The sequence below is a fragment of the Syngnathoides biaculeatus genome, chromosome 20 (genome assembly GCF_019802595.1).
Source record: "Syngnathoides biaculeatus isolate LvHL_M chromosome 20, ASM1980259v1, whole genome shotgun sequence".
Taxonomy (NCBI): Eukaryota; Metazoa; Chordata; class Actinopteri; order Syngnathiformes; family Syngnathidae; genus Syngnathoides; species Syngnathoides biaculeatus.
In genome coordinates, this window is record NC_084659.1 from 12,933,129 (window position 1) to 12,950,070 (window position 16,942).

At 44.1% G+C, this 16,942-nt stretch overlaps 1 protein-coding gene across 9 annotated transcripts in view; it reads left to right on the forward strand.

Moving 5' to 3' along the window:
* The window catches only part of slc13a4 (solute carrier family 13 member 4), a 50,831-nt gene that overhangs the window by 15,705 nt on the left and 18,184 nt on the right, over positions 1-16,942 (forward strand). For 7 of the 9 annotated variants that reach the window (XM_061806536.1, XM_061806537.1, XM_061806540.1 and 4 more), the window contains one exon: positions 8,651-8,749. In XM_061806536.1, coding sequence (XP_061662520.1) covers position 8,749 — 1 coding nt within the window. In that variant the 5' untranslated portion in view covers positions 8,651-8,748. Of the gene's footprint in view, positions 1-6,672; positions 7,420-8,650; positions 8,750-16,942 lie in introns of those variants that run through there. The other 2 variants (XM_061806538.1, XM_061806544.1) reach the window with 1 other exon arrangement.

Genomic DNA, 16,942 nt, shown 5'->3' on the forward strand with positions numbered 1-16,942 from the left:
TTACGGAGGTCAAACTTTTCCTGTAGTTGTTCACCAGGTTTGCACACACTGTAGGAGGGATTTTGGGCCACTCCTCCACACAGATCTTCTCTAGATCAGACTGATTTGTGGGCTGTCACTGAGAAATACGGAGTTTCCGCTCCCTCCAAAGATTTTCTTTTGGGTTTAGGTCTAGAAACTGGCTAGGTCACGCCAGAACCTTGATATGCTTCTTACGGAACCACTCCTTGGTTTTCCTGGCTGTGTGCTTCGGGTCATTGTCATGTCGAAAGACCCGGCCACGGCCCATCTTCAATGCTCTGATTGAGGGATAGAGCTTGTTCCCTGAAATCTCACTATACATGGCTGCAGTCATCCTCTCCTTAATACAGTGCAGTCGTCCTGTCCCATGTGCAGAAAAACACCCCCAAAGTATGATGCTACCACCCCCGTGCTTCACAGTAGGGATGGTGTTCTTGGGATGGAACTCATCATTCGTCTTCAAGCTTCTTGGCAATTTCTCCATAGCCCTTTCCAGCCGTGTGGAGTTGTACAATTTTGTCTCTGCTGTCTTTGGACGGCTCTTTGGTCTTGGCCACGTTACAAGTTTGAGTCATACTGATTGCACGAGGTGAACAGGTGTCTTTATGCAGCTCACAACTTCACACATTTGCATCTGATTCAGGATAATACATGGAGTGGAGATGGACCAGATTAACGGGTCTTTGAGGGCCAGAATTATAGCTGATAGACAGGTGTTCAAATACTTATTTGCAGCTGCCACACACAAATAAATCGTTAAAAAAAATCATACATTGTGATTTCTGGATTTTTCTTTTTAGATTATCTCCCTCACAGTGGACTTGCACCTACGATGACAATTTCAGAACCCACCATGATTTCTAAGTGGGAGAACTTGCAACATAGCAGGGTGTTCAAATACTTATTTTCCTCACTGTATATGTTGAGCAAAGCATTCCCGTCTTCCGACTGGAAGATTATCAACCATATCAACACACCTAATGATCGAGAGAGGTGGCAACTATGCGACGTTATTAGGCTAATGATAGAATATCGTATCTATTTCTGCAGCTCCTGAAACAGTAATCAGGACACTGTGTGCGTGTGTTTGATTCTCTTGACGGAAATGTTTGCCCCCGGAGTGGCTCCACTTCGCACGCAACGTTAGCGCAACCCCGCTCGCTTTGCGCATCGTGAACCGACGCCAATTAGCGCGGCGAGCGTTCGTTCAAACGCGCCGTCGACTGCGCTCATTCTGCCTCTAATGAGTAACAGCCAGCGGGGGTTGTGTGACGCTGCGGATCGCTCCGTCGGTATTAGAGTAATCCGTGTACTGCGTCTGTGCGCGTGAGCCGACGTGTTTGTAAGACCCTCTGAACGTGCGAGCCGCTCTCTGCTGATTGAGAAGGACAAATGGGAGAATTTCTGCAGCCAGAGAGATGCTGAGAGAGGGTCCCGTCATCCTGTGTGAGGATAACGGGACGTCCCCTCCCTCTTTTTCCTCTCTCTTTCTCTCTCTCGCACTCGCACACAAACACGTATGAAGTCACTCACATCTGACACGTGCAGCATGGATGGTACATTACGTAGCAACAAGGACGAGCTGGCTCAGTGTTTAGAGGACAAAACTCAGGCCCGTGTCCAAAAGAGCAGATGAAACTGGAAGTTAGATGCTGTTAAAACTGCTCATTACACAGTTCTATGTTTTTTTTTTCTAGATATGAGCCTTTCTGTCGGAGAAGATTTTCAGTTAAGCGCGTTAGCGATAGTGGCGGGGAAAGCCATGAAAAGAAAGTTTGGCAGATGATGAGCAATTCTTCGACGTTTACTGTCGTATCAGTTAAAAAGAATTCCACGTTATGTATTTAATCATATCACGTTAACTTCATCTTAAAAAAGTCCATTAGCTTAATGCTAATACACAATGCAAACCACAACAGAATAGCTGAGGAAACTACCATATTTTCTGCACTATAATGCACACCTTCAATGACTGGCCTGTTTCAAAACTTTTTTTCATATATAAGGCCTACCTGATTACAAGGCGCACCGTCACCTTTTGAGAAAATTAAAGACTCTTAGGTGCGCCTTATAGTGCGGAAAATACGGTACTATCAATGTCTATGATATTATAAACCATTAAATACAGAGTTGCACACAAGCAGGCGTACCACAGTGTATACAACAATATGAACAGGAAAATATTCTTTCCCCTCTGCAAAAAAATTACTTTCTTGAGAGGGTCTACTGAATGTGTTTTTGTCATCAAATATACGCTACGTATGTCTTATACTACCCTCTTGTGGCCATGAATAAGTCGCGCAATTGTCACCCATTGAATCATCATCATGAACAAACTATTTTTAAAGAAGTACAAAACAATTATATGATCAATACATAATAATATAAAAATGCACGAAAGAGATTCTGAATAATCAAGACGTTCTTGGCTTTGTGTACGGCACATGTAGAGAATGGCGGCGGTTGAACGCCCCATGAGCATTTTTCTTTTTTGTCTCACACACGTACACACTTGAGTTCCACCGCTGTAACGCCGCATTCATTATTAAAAGTATTACGTGACAGTGTGTGTTTTAAGACTCTGTTGCTACGCCGTCGCGGGTAAACTCATTTGCGCTCCTGTCAGCGGAGGCCGCGCGGGGTGAACGGAAAGGGGGAATTAATGCCGGAAAGATTGAAAACCTATTGGAACTGGGAAACTTTTTGTCGGGATGTTTTTGTGTTTTCCCACATTACTCGTCGACTGAATTCAATGTAAAACCTGGCAACCTCACGCCAACAGCCAAAAAATGTGCTTTACTCGCTTTGCAGACACCCAATGTCTGTTTCCCAACCTTTATTGAACCAAGGCACATACCGTATTTGAAATTGGAGTAATCTAATGGCATGATACCAAAACAAAACTGTCTTGAAAAATATTTATCGGTACAATGCTGCTGAAAGCCCCACTGACTTCCCTATGAACATTATTAACATTATTCACTTCAATGTCTATACGAAAAAATAAATCTGAGCGGAGAGCGTGTCATCCTTGCGCAAAATTGCGGAAGTCTCATTCGACATCCAAGTGGTAGCCATATTGCCTGCTTCCTTTGTTCATTACGCCAAAACCGCGACATTCGCCATTGAAAACACGTAGTGGCCGCTGCTATGGGACACGGAAGCTCTTTTCGAAGAAGAGAACATCTCACAATCGAGTGAAGTGACCGGGGCGATATTACCCTATCATTTTAAGCCATATTTAGATGATATGCGGATCACTTCTAACTAACAACAAACTGTCCGACAGTATGTATGAGCCACCCCGGCCGAAGCCGACGGGCACATCGACACAATTTGTACCCCTGACTTACATACGTGGATCTTTTGTTACGTTCTAAGAATATTACGTCCCCTTCACCCAACTATTGTTTTTTTTTTTTTTTTTTTTTTTTTTTTTAGTAGCTGTATACACACCTACCTGTCATTGGAACCCAAAGCTCTCGTCCTTTGCACCCGTGCAATCCATTTTTCACGATGAACCGTATGAAGAGTAAATCCATCCTCCCGAGTATTCGAACAATATCCAGCAATACAATGAGCAGACATTTTGGCTAACACGAAGGAACAACGAGTAACCTTCCCGGAGTTAAAACTAGTATCAACAAACGAGACCGCCTGAGTGGGCGTCTGCAAATAACATCACTTCCTGCTTCTTCTCGAAAACAAATCCCTCAAGAGGATTTTCAGGGCGGGAGTTACAAAAAGCCACTACCATCAAAATCATATTGTGTGGTGAAAAAACCGATGGGTCCATTCCGGCTGCCTTTTTTTTTAAAAAATTGAAAAACATACTAAAAATCATGCTTTTCGCATCAGTGGGGCTTTAAGGTACGAATAACCTGACTTCCTAAAATTGAGATCCGACCACGGTATAGGCAGTGAGCTCAACAAGACCGATAAAACACAAATAATAATAAAAAATGTTCAATTCGTTGCAATCTATTTGTCATTAGTGTATGATTTTCTGAAGTACAGTGTTATTCTATTTTCGCTTGTTAAAAAAAAATCCAATCCAGAATGTTTTTGTTTTTTATGGATTTACTGGAACGGATTAATGACATTGCATTAGAGATAGGATTTGAGATACGAATGAAATAGTTACAAGCGTGGCCATTTCAAGGCACCAATATACGAGTAGTTCATTGTAGCTCTTGTGCTGAAGCTTGTTAGATTGTGCGGTACCGAATGAACCGTTTTGCCGGATCACTTTTCCCTTGTTAATGGTTAAAAATAAACAGAGTCGGGCTTTAATGCCGAGAGTCAAAGTTGACGTAGATGGGAGGTGGCGTTCTTCGCTAGCACGAGGCTCCACATCACTTTTGTGTTCTGCCGTCCTCCTAAGTGATGTTTTTTGTTTTTTTTTTTCTCGGTCTCTTTGCTCCAGCTGAATTCTGATATAAGTTTTCCTCAGCATCACTGGCCGTGTCCGTTTTTTGACGTGCTGTATCGCCACCGGTGATCAAATCGAGCTCGCGTGTGCACGTGAACGCGTCAGCCTCCGCAATTCAGCGTTGGTTCACTTCGTTTGTAAATGCGCACGCTCTTGAGCTGCTTTTGGGTCAAATAATACAGATTTGCCGGATGCCGGTTCCGTCCCGTCTTGTGGGTGTCAGGTGTTTGATGGGAAACAGAGCGTGAATGAGAGGAAAAAGGCTTAAACACGCAAGTGTGTTTCGCAGGGAAGCGGCTTGTATTCAAAGTTAGCTGCGAAATGGGCCAGCTTGGGTTTTGAACATCCCGACTCACAGTCCAGAAACTTCGCTTTGCTTAACTTTAGTTCGATATGATAGCTGTTGAGGATGGGATTCTCAAACGTTTTGAAAGGGAAGCATTTTTCCTTCATTATCTTCACTCTAATTCAAAATAAATACCTGAAAAACTGTAATAATATGAGAATATTTTTTCCCCCAGCAAAATGTCTTGACAAGAGCAGAGACATATTTTGTAAAAAGTAAAAAGTCAAAGTCTGAGGCAATAAAATCCAATTTTAACAAGTGAATTTTACACTTTTTATTCTGGAAAAGACAGTTTTACTCTTAAAAGAAAAAAGGCCACACTTTAATATATATATATATATATATATATATATATATATATATATATATATATTTTTTTTTAGCTTTTGAAGTACATCAGTTTTAAGAAAAGTTCACTTTTATTCAATGTCTAATGCAATGCGGTTGAATTTAATCTTCAGCTTGTTTGAAACATGTTTCGATACACTTATTTTTGTACAATACATTTAAACACCATGTTAAAGTTCAAACTGGATAATGTAACAGTGGCTGACAATAATAAATACATCCATCCATCTTCTATGCTGCTTATCCTCACGAGGGTCACAGGGAGTGCTGGAGCCTATCCCAGCTGTCAACGGGCAGGAGGCGGGGTACACCCTGAACTGGTTGCCGGCCAATTGCAGGGCACACGAAGACAAACAGCCGCACTCACAATCACACCTAGGGGCAATTTAGAGTGTCCAACTAATGTTTCACGTTTTTGGGATGTGGGAGGAAACCGGAGTACCCGGAGAAAACTCGTGCAGGTACGGGGAGAACATGCAAACTCCACACAGGCGGGTCCGGGATTGAACCCAGTACCTCAGAACTGCGAGGCCAACGCTTTTACCAGCTTGATCCACCGTGCCGCCTAATAAATAGACTTTTTAGGAATAAAACCTCTGCTAAAGCTCCGACGCTCGTTGGTCGCGATGGTGAATCCACATAGTAATTGCCAAATATTTTGGGAGCGCAATCTGAAAACCACTGCTCTCGAGTCTAATGTGCTGCCATCCAAGCAGAAAATATAATTACTGACGCTGGGGGTAGAAAGCCCTCATCAAAGTTACATGACAAAGAGACAAGCAATCTTAAATTGCACTTTCTTCACCAATTTGTTCATGTCGGGATCTGGAAAAAGTCAAATGCATCCGGACAAGTAAGATAATCAAGGATGGAGGAAAAATGACAATTCTTCTGTATATTGCATGAATTGTAGTTCATTTCCAAGGTATTTAATGGGCTTGTGTGGCAATACGTTCTGCCCATATAGTAACGGAGGGTGGGGGATGACCTCCACACCCATCAGGGAAGATGGCGGCTTTATTTCTTCCCTTTTCTCCACGTAACCAACCCTGTATAATCTTTGGGTAGCGTTCGTAAATTGAGAAAAAGTCATTATTTCAGTGTCGAGTAGTCACGACCAGAACACGGGGTTGGACCCAAATGCACGACTCGGGAGACGTAGAGGCAGTTCGGAAAACGTATTTATTCAGTCCAGTGTTGGGAGCAGCGGTAACAAGGACGTCAGGCGTAAGAGGCACGTCAGGGAGATCAGGAACGGAATCCCATGAGTGCAGGACCGAGGCGCGAGAGGCACAACAACGCTAGGCTATAAGCAAAATCCAACTACGTTGGCACAGAATCGCTGTGACGAGGGTAGCTCACGCTACACTTTCGGTGATGGAGATTCCTGCCGGCAGTGAACGCAACTCACTAACTCAAGGCAACGAACTGGCAAAACCCCAACTTAAAGGTCTGATCACAGTTCCTCATGCGAGACAGTTGCGACCGTTGACAAGTGTCAAAGATGAGACCGCCCCAAGCGGTGGCCAGGCCACGCCCCCTTGGCCATGGTATTTTCATTAACGAGTATAATTGGTTGCGTGAAAGTAATTTCTCACGCAGCGCGTGTGCCTCGACTCAATCAACGACAGGGAAACACTGTAAGAATAAACGCTCAGAAGGGGTCTAATCAGCTAAATGGCATCCCCGGAGGGGATAAAAGTGGCAGCTAAGGTCACGGGTTGAGCTGTAACCAAAGCAACAAAAGAGATTAACGTTTGTAATGTTCCGGTAGTCTTAATGTGAACCTGTTTGTTTTCATTAAAAAAAAAAAAGATGGATGCTTGCTGGTTTAGACCGGTCAGCCAGTTTCCAGTCCCATTCATTTCCCGCCACTTATCCTGACCAGTCAATCTGTTAACCGCTTGGCTCAAGATGGCCGCCGCTCCCAGGTGGCGAAGACACATGGCGGCAGATTACGCGAGGGCGTCCTCGGAACGCAAATTGGGTAATTGGCTTCAGAACTACAACTCGCCAACGGCGGGCATGTCCGTGCGGGCACGGTGGCGCCGCGTGTCACCGGGCCATTAACAGGATTCCCCACGTCGGAAATAGCCCGGGATAGACAAAGGTAATTAGCTTGGGGGATAATCACGACGGAGCCACTGAAACATTTCACGGCGACGCTTGGCCGCCCGATTTATTTTATCAGCGGAGGATAAGCAGCTTAGCGTCACCGTGAGGTGGATTCTGTGCATCGGTTTGGATTCTGCCAATGCTGGAAAGTAACCAGGTGAATATACTTTATGGCTTAAGTTGATTCTGATGACTTGGTAGCTTCTATACTGCCTATATTGCATCACGCAAAGTTTACAGTCACCAACTTTTGACAGTACCGTCATTTTCGGCCTATATGCCGCGACTTTTTTCAAACCCTGCGGATTATGCGCCGATGCGGGTAATTTGTGCATTTTTTTTCTAACGGCTGCAAGGGGCCACTCGAGTGGAAACGGGAAGAGTGAGACCGGTGGAATGTATGTGCAGAGGAAGTGACTTTTACCGGTCTGGCCCTGTTAACGCTGCGCTAGCATGTTACTGCCGTGTCTCAGTGATTTTTACCGTTTTTTTTTTTTTTTTTTTTTAACCGGCCCTGTTAGCGCGGCGCTAGTGTTAGCATTAGCGTGGCGGTGCTAGGTTAAACTCTTTGTACGGTCTTTCTTTGTAAATATTTCGTGTTTCAATGTGGGCGCTTGGGGCTTTTACACAGCTGCGGCGTTTGTATGTACCAAATGGCATCCATCCATCTATCCATTTTCTTCTGCCGCTTATCCTCACGAGGGTCGGAGAGACAAACAGCTGCACTCCCAATCACACCCAGGGGCAATTTAGAGTTTCCAATTAATGTTGCGTGTTTTTGAGATGTGGGAGGAAATCGGAGTGCCCGGAGAAAAACCACGCAGGCACGGGGAGAATGTGCGAACTCCACGCGGGCGGGGCCGGGACCGAATCCGGGTCCTCAGAACTGTGAGGCCGACGTTTTACCATCTGAGCCATTGCGCCGCCCCCAAATGGTATTTCCTTTTGTAAATGTACTGGGTAAGGCTTATAACCAGGTGCGCTCTGTCGGCCAGGAATTACGGTAATTATTGTTATTTTTTTCTTGTGGGTTCATATCCCACTGGGGCCTCCACTCCCTGAGAAGGGTTGCGTCAGGAAGGGCATCCGGCGTAAAAAAAAAATTGTGCCAAACGTATATATGCGTTCATCTGAGATGACACGCTGTGGCGACCCCCGAAAGGGACAAGCCGAAAGAAACACACATTGTTATTTTTTTCTTTAACGAGACATGCCGAAAGTCACAGTACTTAAGTGTACGTTTCAAGGTTTGCACTTTTTTTTGCTTTTACTATCAGGAGTACTTTCACTTGTACTCAAGTATTTTTACACAACTGTGTGTCCTTCTTAAGTACTGACTGCGCTCCCCCCCCCCCCTTCTTTTCTTCTCCCCCCCTCAAACAACACAGATAAAAGAGAATCAGCGTAAAGCCGTGCTTGACCAGATTAGCAAGACGAACGTCTGCTAAGTAAGCGATAGAGGCCCCACTGAAGGATTTACACGAACAGTGAGTGTCTCACACACACACGCACACACGTAAGCTGGTGAGGTTAATGGGAGGTGCTACCCCGTTGATGTGAAGGCTTTTGCAGCTTCTCCAACCGCTGAAGTAAGCCTGGCTCAGCTGCAGTTTTTTTTGGTGACCTTAGCATTTGTGACTGTTTTGTATGGAAGACAAAAAGGGGCGAGAACGATTCTCTGGAGAGTGCAGACCTCCAACCAAGGCACAATAGCAAGTTGGAGCCATTCAATAAAATAATAAAGTAGGCGAAATGTGTGTGTGTGTGTCTGTGTGTGTGTGTGATGGGGGGGGGGGGGGCTTAATATTTTATGGAGGCTTCAGCCCACCTTAAGTAGCCCTAGCGACACCACTGTCTTACAACAAATATGGGAAAAAATAGATGCATACTGTATACTTTGTGGATCTGTTTCAATGCTAAAAAGTTGACATTTGATTTGAAATTAAAAAAAAAAAAATTGGACTGACTTTAACCGGGCATACAGTGAAGAAAATAAGTATTTGAACACCTTGCTATATTGTAATTTCTCCCACTTAGAAATCATGGGCATGACAGCCGGGATAGGCTCCAGCACTCCCGGCGACCCTTGTGAGGATAAGTGGCTAAGAAAATGGATACATGGATGGATGGATTTATTTGTGAAATTTCAGATCTCTCCCCTGATTTCTAAGTGGGAGAACTTGCAATACGGCAGGGTGTTCAAATGCTTATTTTCTTCACCGTATTTGATTCTATATGATAACGGCATCCTCTTCATAATTCCGCATACAACATCTATCTTTGCATTTCCACACAACTATTTAGTCAGTACCCGAATAACAAGTGAGACCGTTTTGCCGCTGCGGGCGGAACCCGAAGAGACGAATCCAATTGGCTTAAAATAAGATGGAAGATGGAAGGGGAGGGGGACGGGGAAAAAAAAGTCAACAAAATATGCACAGATGCTTAATTCTTATGGGAATTATGCTGCCGTGTGCGCACACACTCACACCGCAGCGTTTATCACACCTCCAGGATTTGGGACATTTTGAACGGTGAACCGGGCTTTGCCGTGGTAATTCATGCGTGTGGCAACGCCAGCTGATAACTTGTGTGTGTTATTAAAGCATAAAGTGCTTACTGTGCGAGACACAGAGCCGCCGCCGCCGCCATTATGAAACAAGCAACTGTGTTTATTCTCTAAACCTTTAAGAAGATTGGTGTTGTTTCAGTGCGTCCATTTGTAATGTGTGTGTGTGAGGCACGTGAGGTTTGCATTTTGTCTTCCGCTGACGGCGATTTTGCGTCCACGTGAGCTGAGGCTCGGCGACCGGCAGGGGAGAAACGAGTGGATGAGGAGACAAGAGGGGACAGGGGAAAAAGAGGTGAAAAAATAGGAAAGAGGCAAGACAGATGTTGGAGAAAAGGACTGAAGGGAGGGATGAAGAGTGGTGGAGGGGAGAAAGGGAGCGCTCGTGGTCCAGCAGAAGTTGAAGTCATGCTCTACTTTGGACGACGGTCTTTAAATGCATCATCTGCTTTCGACACACACCTCTTTAGTTCTGGAAGACACAAGATGTGCGGCCGTCCGGCCCTCCAGCCTAAGCACTTTCCTTATCTTCGGGAGAAAGCATGAAAAATAAATGTTTCACCTCTGTTTCAACCCCTTATCCAAAAGCACAACGCGGTGATTCAAACAAGACTTAAATCTTTGCCCCCCCCCGGGGAGGGAAGGACCATGTCAAGGAAGCTTCTCCTAATCGTCTCTCAGTAGTGAGACACCTATCAGCCTTGGCAGGGTTGGGGGTGGGGGGGGGGGGAGTAGACTTTGGTGTACTATTTTGTACTGCGAAGAAATACAGTCAGGGATCCAAAGTTCCTCCAAAAACCGGTCCCACAAAGTTGCAAATGTAGAATTTTGTACTGCAGATTAATTATGTACAAGGGCATATGAACACACATTGATGCATGCACCTCAATATCACTCAGTTGGTTCCCCCAATCGCTGCAAAAAAATGTAAAAAAAATCTAAGCCTGCGACATATAGTGACATTCATATTTTTATACTTATTGGTAATCGAATGAGTGAGGAAATCCAAATAAGTGTAAAAAGCAATTCAAGAAGTATTCGATGAGTAATTTGGTTTTAATTCAAGCGCGTTCCCTTGGTGGAAACGTGGCTGTAAATTGAGACGGGATTATTATTTCAGTACTTTTTGTGACGGTTTAGGGCCAAAACAAAAGATTGTTTTACTTGAAATGCATATCGTTCTCAAACAACCGGCGGCATGGTGGATCAAGCTGGTAATGCGTTGGCCTCACAGTTTTGAGGACCCGGGTTCGATCCCTGCCCCCACTGTGTGGAGTTTGCATGTTTTCCCCGTGCCTGGGTGGGTTTCCTCCCACATCCCCAAAAACATGCAACATTAATTGGACACTCTAAATTGTCCCTCGGTGTGATTGTGGGTGCGGCTGTTTGTCCCTGGCGACCAAAGAAAATGGATGGAAATCTTTATTAAATAAGTCTCGTGAATGATGGTCTAAATTTTTGTTATTGACAACCCCCCCCCCCCCCCCCCCGGTGTAGTGTTAAGGGTTAAATCCTGTAAAATGTTTGGGGTTGGCGGGGGTGGGTGGGGTAGGAAGTAAATATTTTTGTGAAAAATTCACAATGTTACCATGTAAACATTTATATAAACAGTATATATATTTTAGAGGTTAAAAAAAGTCATTTTTTTCAAGATAAAGTTTCCATATGATCTTAGACAAAGTTATTTTGACTCGTAAATTTATTCTCATATTATTGTTTTTTTTTTCCTGAAAACATTAATAATAATAAATGTTTCCAAACATTAGGACTATTTTCTATTGTTGTATTATATCGGGTGATATCCCCCACTCCCTTCCACACTTCTATTTGTTCTTGAAGAAATATGAAAAGTGAAAAAAATCCCAATCATATGGGCTCTTTTGGTCCAAAGCTAAATACAGTCAGGAGGAGTCATTGGTTTGCTCCAGTTACTGTACTGTACTGCGTACGAGGACCACTAGTGGTACATCAGCGCCCTCTAGTGTCACGCAAAAGAATCACCTAATTACTTTTAAAACATCCAATACAATGAAACATTGGAATAAAAGCTTGCATATAAAGTTTGAATATTAAAAAAAAAATAGAGAACCGTGCAGTCTTTAAATGCGATTCAGTTGCATTAACTTTAAAGTACAATACAATACATTTTGAATACATACTTATATACATACATATTGAAGGAGAATTTTTATTTCTCGTGCAGTACATCATTTAAATTCCTTACCTATTTTTAAGCACAGTATTAATGTTTGAGGTGGAAAATATTGGAGAAACACTTGTTTAATATATTTTGTTAGCTTTAAGTACATGCTTTATTGAAATGATCTGATCTAATCGTTTATTGTTAAGTAATTTGTGGCCCACCAAGTTACGGCTCGCAGCCCCCAGCGAGGAAAACTTGACCCGGCAGCGGACTGACCTGAGTAGTTCCTGGTTGGAGTTTGCGTCTCCAACTCCGTCTGCACCTCCACTGTTGTCGCCCGGCCCTCCGTCTGCAGGTCGGGCCGCGGGCGGAGCGTGGTGCCGGTCCACTCGTCCGGGGGCGGCGGCGTGGTCACGGCGGAGGTGGCGTTCCGCGAGTCCTCCGGGCTCAGCGCCGAGCCTGGCGTCAGAACCAGCGCGCATAGCAAAGGCTTCAGCAGCACCCAGACGCGAGGGCTTCGCCAAGCGGGTCCGGCGTTTGAAACCATGGAGACGAGTGATGAATGCGAGGGGGATGAGCGGAGGAGTTCACGGGGCCAAGGTCACATGTGTTGACTCCATCGCTTCGTGGGTCCTTTTGGACTTCAGAAAATCCCATTCATGATGCCGTCTGTAGAGCGGAGAAAGAAAGTCAGCGTTTGCCTCCCGTGACGTTCGCTACTCCCTCTTTTTCTCGCTCTCCCCAACTTGTTCTCTGATCTCCAGCTGGGCCGACTGAGCTCTTGCGTAACAGTCGCTCGCCGGCTGAGCTGCGCTGAGCTCTCACTCGTGCGGTGGCCGCCTGCATGCGAGTTCCCGCCACTGTGACCCTCTCACGTGCACCCCTGCCGCCGCTGTTGTGGCGTTGGGGGCGGTGATGGGGGGGGGGGGGGGGGCTTTCGCTGTAATCGAGGTGTCAGGGATCGGCGTGCCGGAGTTGGCGCTACTGATGTACTCTCTGCTCTTCCCATGTTATATCTCACTTCATCGTTTAAGCGATTTTTTTTTTCGTGTACTCAACAGGATGCACTGCGACCTTAACTTACAACTTGAATTCCGTCGTTCAATCATCTCCAATCGCGCATTGTAATGAATGCACGGTAAAGCCTCAGTTCTCGAACGTCCCCGTTTTCGAACGAAAATCGGGACTCGAACGCCCCCGACGAAACCCGGAAATAACATATTGCGCGCGGTCAGACCAGTTGTGTTCATAAAAAAAAGTTTACAAAGCTGGGGGCCGAGTTGCTACAGATACGTCAATGCGCTCCCAGCCTAACGTACTCTGCTGCTAAAGCTTGCATTTTAAGCAAAAAATAAATATATTTCTTAAACTATTTCATTCTATAAAATATTCAAACTAGGCATGTATTTCTACTATGCAGTTTATTATCAGGAAAAGCTTAAATGTTTTTAATAGCTCAATTTTTTTTCGGCTTGGAACGCATTATTTCTTTTTCCATTCAATCTAATAGGAAACATTGTTTCGGTTTTTGAACAAATCACTTCTCGAACCGTTTTCTGAAAGAGATTGTGGTCGAGAACCGAGGCGTCAGTGTCCCTTTAATCCAGTTCGTAGCCTTGTGTTGAATTCGCTGCATTAGGTAGAACATCGATGTCAAAAACCATTTCAGCGAAAAATATCACTATGGGGGATCTCCCCTGACCTAAACCCCATTGCGAACCTAGAAATCAATGGGTGCAAAAACGTTGTAGCTGTTGTCAAAACGGGGTTTTGTTGAAATGTAAGTTTGATTTTAAGTGGGGGGGGGGGATTAGAATAGTTTTGAATTTCAGACAGTCGGATTCTTTTGCCTCTAAAAAGGGTGTCACAGTCAGCGGTGGGAGGGGGAGCACAGAACGTTTTTTCTCACTGGAATTTGTTTACATACATGGAACTAAGTCCCACTCAGATTTGCATTCCAATTTTGCGCCACATGTGGCATGCGTGTATTAGTATTCCAGGTATAAATACTCAGGTGTACTATGAACGTGATCGCTCTTGTTGATGCGTCTCCAGACAGAACATCCGAGCGGACGCGTGAATCATTGATGCGCGTGGGACCAAAAACAGGAAGAGGCTAAAAAAGGGGTGGGGAAAAAAATAAATTGTGATCGGAAGAGTGATTAAAGTGTGAGATTGTGAGGGAGTGAGTGATGACACGAGAGTAGCGAGAGAGAGAGAGAGAGAGAGAGAGAGAGAGAGAGGAGAGATGCCTCCCGTCTGGTTGAGTGTTGATGGTTTTCTCCACGGGTTAGCATCGCGATCAGAGCTTTGTACGGTGATGATCCACCAATGTGGTGATGCACACTAATGTGACCTTCGCTGATTTGACAGCGCGCATAAAGTTGCATCTATTATTGAAAAGCCGCATTTGCGAAGAAGCCATTATTTACGGTCGATGTCGTACTGTAGCTGCGAAAAGCCCGCCGCGTCCGAAGAGGAATTTCACCCGTCACTTTGCAAACGGGCAAGGCCGTACTGAGCGATTTCTCCTTTTAAACACTAAGGAAGAATTTGCTACGGTCCAGTTGAAACCAAGGTTTTAACTTCTTGGCTGTAATTCCAAAAGCGATGTTTGACGCAAAGAAGGTGTCAAATTTTGAGGCCCAAAACTGGTCTCAGAGAGAAGGAAGAGGGTGTGCACACTTGTGCAACCCACATTATTCCAGTTATTTTCACTCGTCATCTTGAAAGATTAAAAAAAAAAAAAAAAAAAAGTACGTTGAGTTGCACAGGTCGTAGTCACGTTTGTTATAAAAGTTTAGAAATGAACTTGGTGTCATTTTTAGAATCGCAAATAAGTGCAAGTATGAACACGGGTGTGTAGACTTTTTAATCCAATAGAAATGTGACATAGCTGCCTGAAAAATGTATATACAGTGGTGCCTCGGTTCTCAAATGCAATCTGTTCCAGAAGGTCGGTTGAAAACCAAAGTGCGTTTTCCCATTACAATGAGTGGAAAATGAAATAATGCGTTCCAAGCCTAAAAAAATTGGCTTTTTAAAGCATTTTTCAAGCTTTTCCTAATAATAAATTGCATAGTAGAAATACATGTACAGCTTAAATACTTTATATAATAAAATAATTGGAGAAATATATTTATTTTTTGCTTAAAATGTGTGCTTTAGTAGTAGAGTACGACAAAATTACGTACGATTTGTCAGAGATGTTCAAAACCGAGGTGCCACTGTATTTTTGACGTGTTATTACGGTGATTTATTTTTTGAGAATATAGTCACATTTATTTCACTCCATTATGCAGTCTTCTGAAAATATGACTTTATTCTCATATGATTGCGGCTTTCCAACCCAGCAAAATAATTGAATTTAATAAACAAGCATTGAGGGTTACATATTGTGAAATGTAATTGGCTAGAGGATTATGGGGTGGGGTGCAGGTGGGTTTTTTCTTGAAAATTAAAATCTTCACTGTAAGTCACAGGTGTCACACTCAAGGCCCGGGGGCCAGATCTGGCCCGCTGCATGATTTTATGTGGGCCGCGAAGGCAAATCATGTCGATCAACTTCCATGATTTTCGTGATAACCGGCGTCGAACGCGCGCGTAGACGTTTAGAAAGTGAGCAAATCTTTAGTATGACCCGAATTCCTGATGCGGCCATCTTGGAACACATCAAACAGGGTTATGCAACGCAAAACGTACCACACACACACACACACACACACCACACACACACACACACATTCAGACCCGAATCCATTCTTTTTTGTTTGTGTGAGTGTGTTCATAAGCCGTCTGAGTCCGTCTCATCTCCTCTTGGCTCACACACATTGGAATACCCGTAAAAGTGTCTACGTACTTTCTCAAATCCACATCAGCTATTCTGCAGAGAAAAACAGACTTTCAGAGGTCACCGGACTTTTGGTCTTCCTACCGCTGCGTGGATCAAAAGTTGACTCGGGTCTTGAACTTGAGCCTTGTGAGCGTCACGCGGGGTGACAATTGCGTCTTTTACTCCACGCGGCACGGGCTGGATTTGAAGGGCAAAGAGGTCTGATCGAGCCCGGGCGGGGTGGGGGTTAGGGGGGGCTCTGGGGAGGTAATAATCCTCCAGAAGGCGTCCACTGCCTTGACCGCTTGCTGAATTGTACCGAGATCAGTGTTTGAAAACAAAAAAAGGTTTCAGACTTTGCATTGTTCTTTGTTAAATTCAGCATAACTGTATTCAATAAAATAAAAAACATGTTTTTTACAGTCTGAACATTTGATTCAGTGATCTCCTACGGCTAGAGCACAGGTGTCAAACTCGAGGCCCGGGGGCCAGATCTGGCCCGCCACATGATTTTCTGTGGCCCGCGATGCCACATCTAGAGTGTCAAGTTCCACGATTCTTGTAAAAATCTGTACCAAAATTTCAAATTGTCATAGATTAATGATAAAGTTGAGATATTAAAGGATTTTTGTGTTACCAAATGTGAAGAGTTGAAAAACACATCACCCTTGATTTCTGTTTCCAAAAACTAGTACACAAATTGATGTAAATATGATGAGATGATTAAATATTTTTGTTGCACAGTCATAGCGGCCCTCTGAGGGAAACTGGAACGACAATGCGGCCCACAAGAAAAAATAGTTTGACACCCCTGCACTAGAGGGAGCCCACGCCCCACACTTTGATAATCACTGCTCGAACTCATCGATTAGGTCTGTCAAACTAATTTTTGGCGCGTGCCACATTGTACTCAACAGTTTTCCTCAGAGGGCCGTTACGACTGTGAAACTATAAAAATCTTTAATTGACGTATCATATTTACACATGATATTAATGAACAAGTTTTGGAATCAAATCAAGGGTAATTGTTTTTTTTTAACGATTGTCGATGACTGGTGAAGAAAAAAATGCTTGCAGTATCTCAAGGTCATCATTTATGATATGACAAGTGGGAGTTTTGGTTGAGATTTTACCCC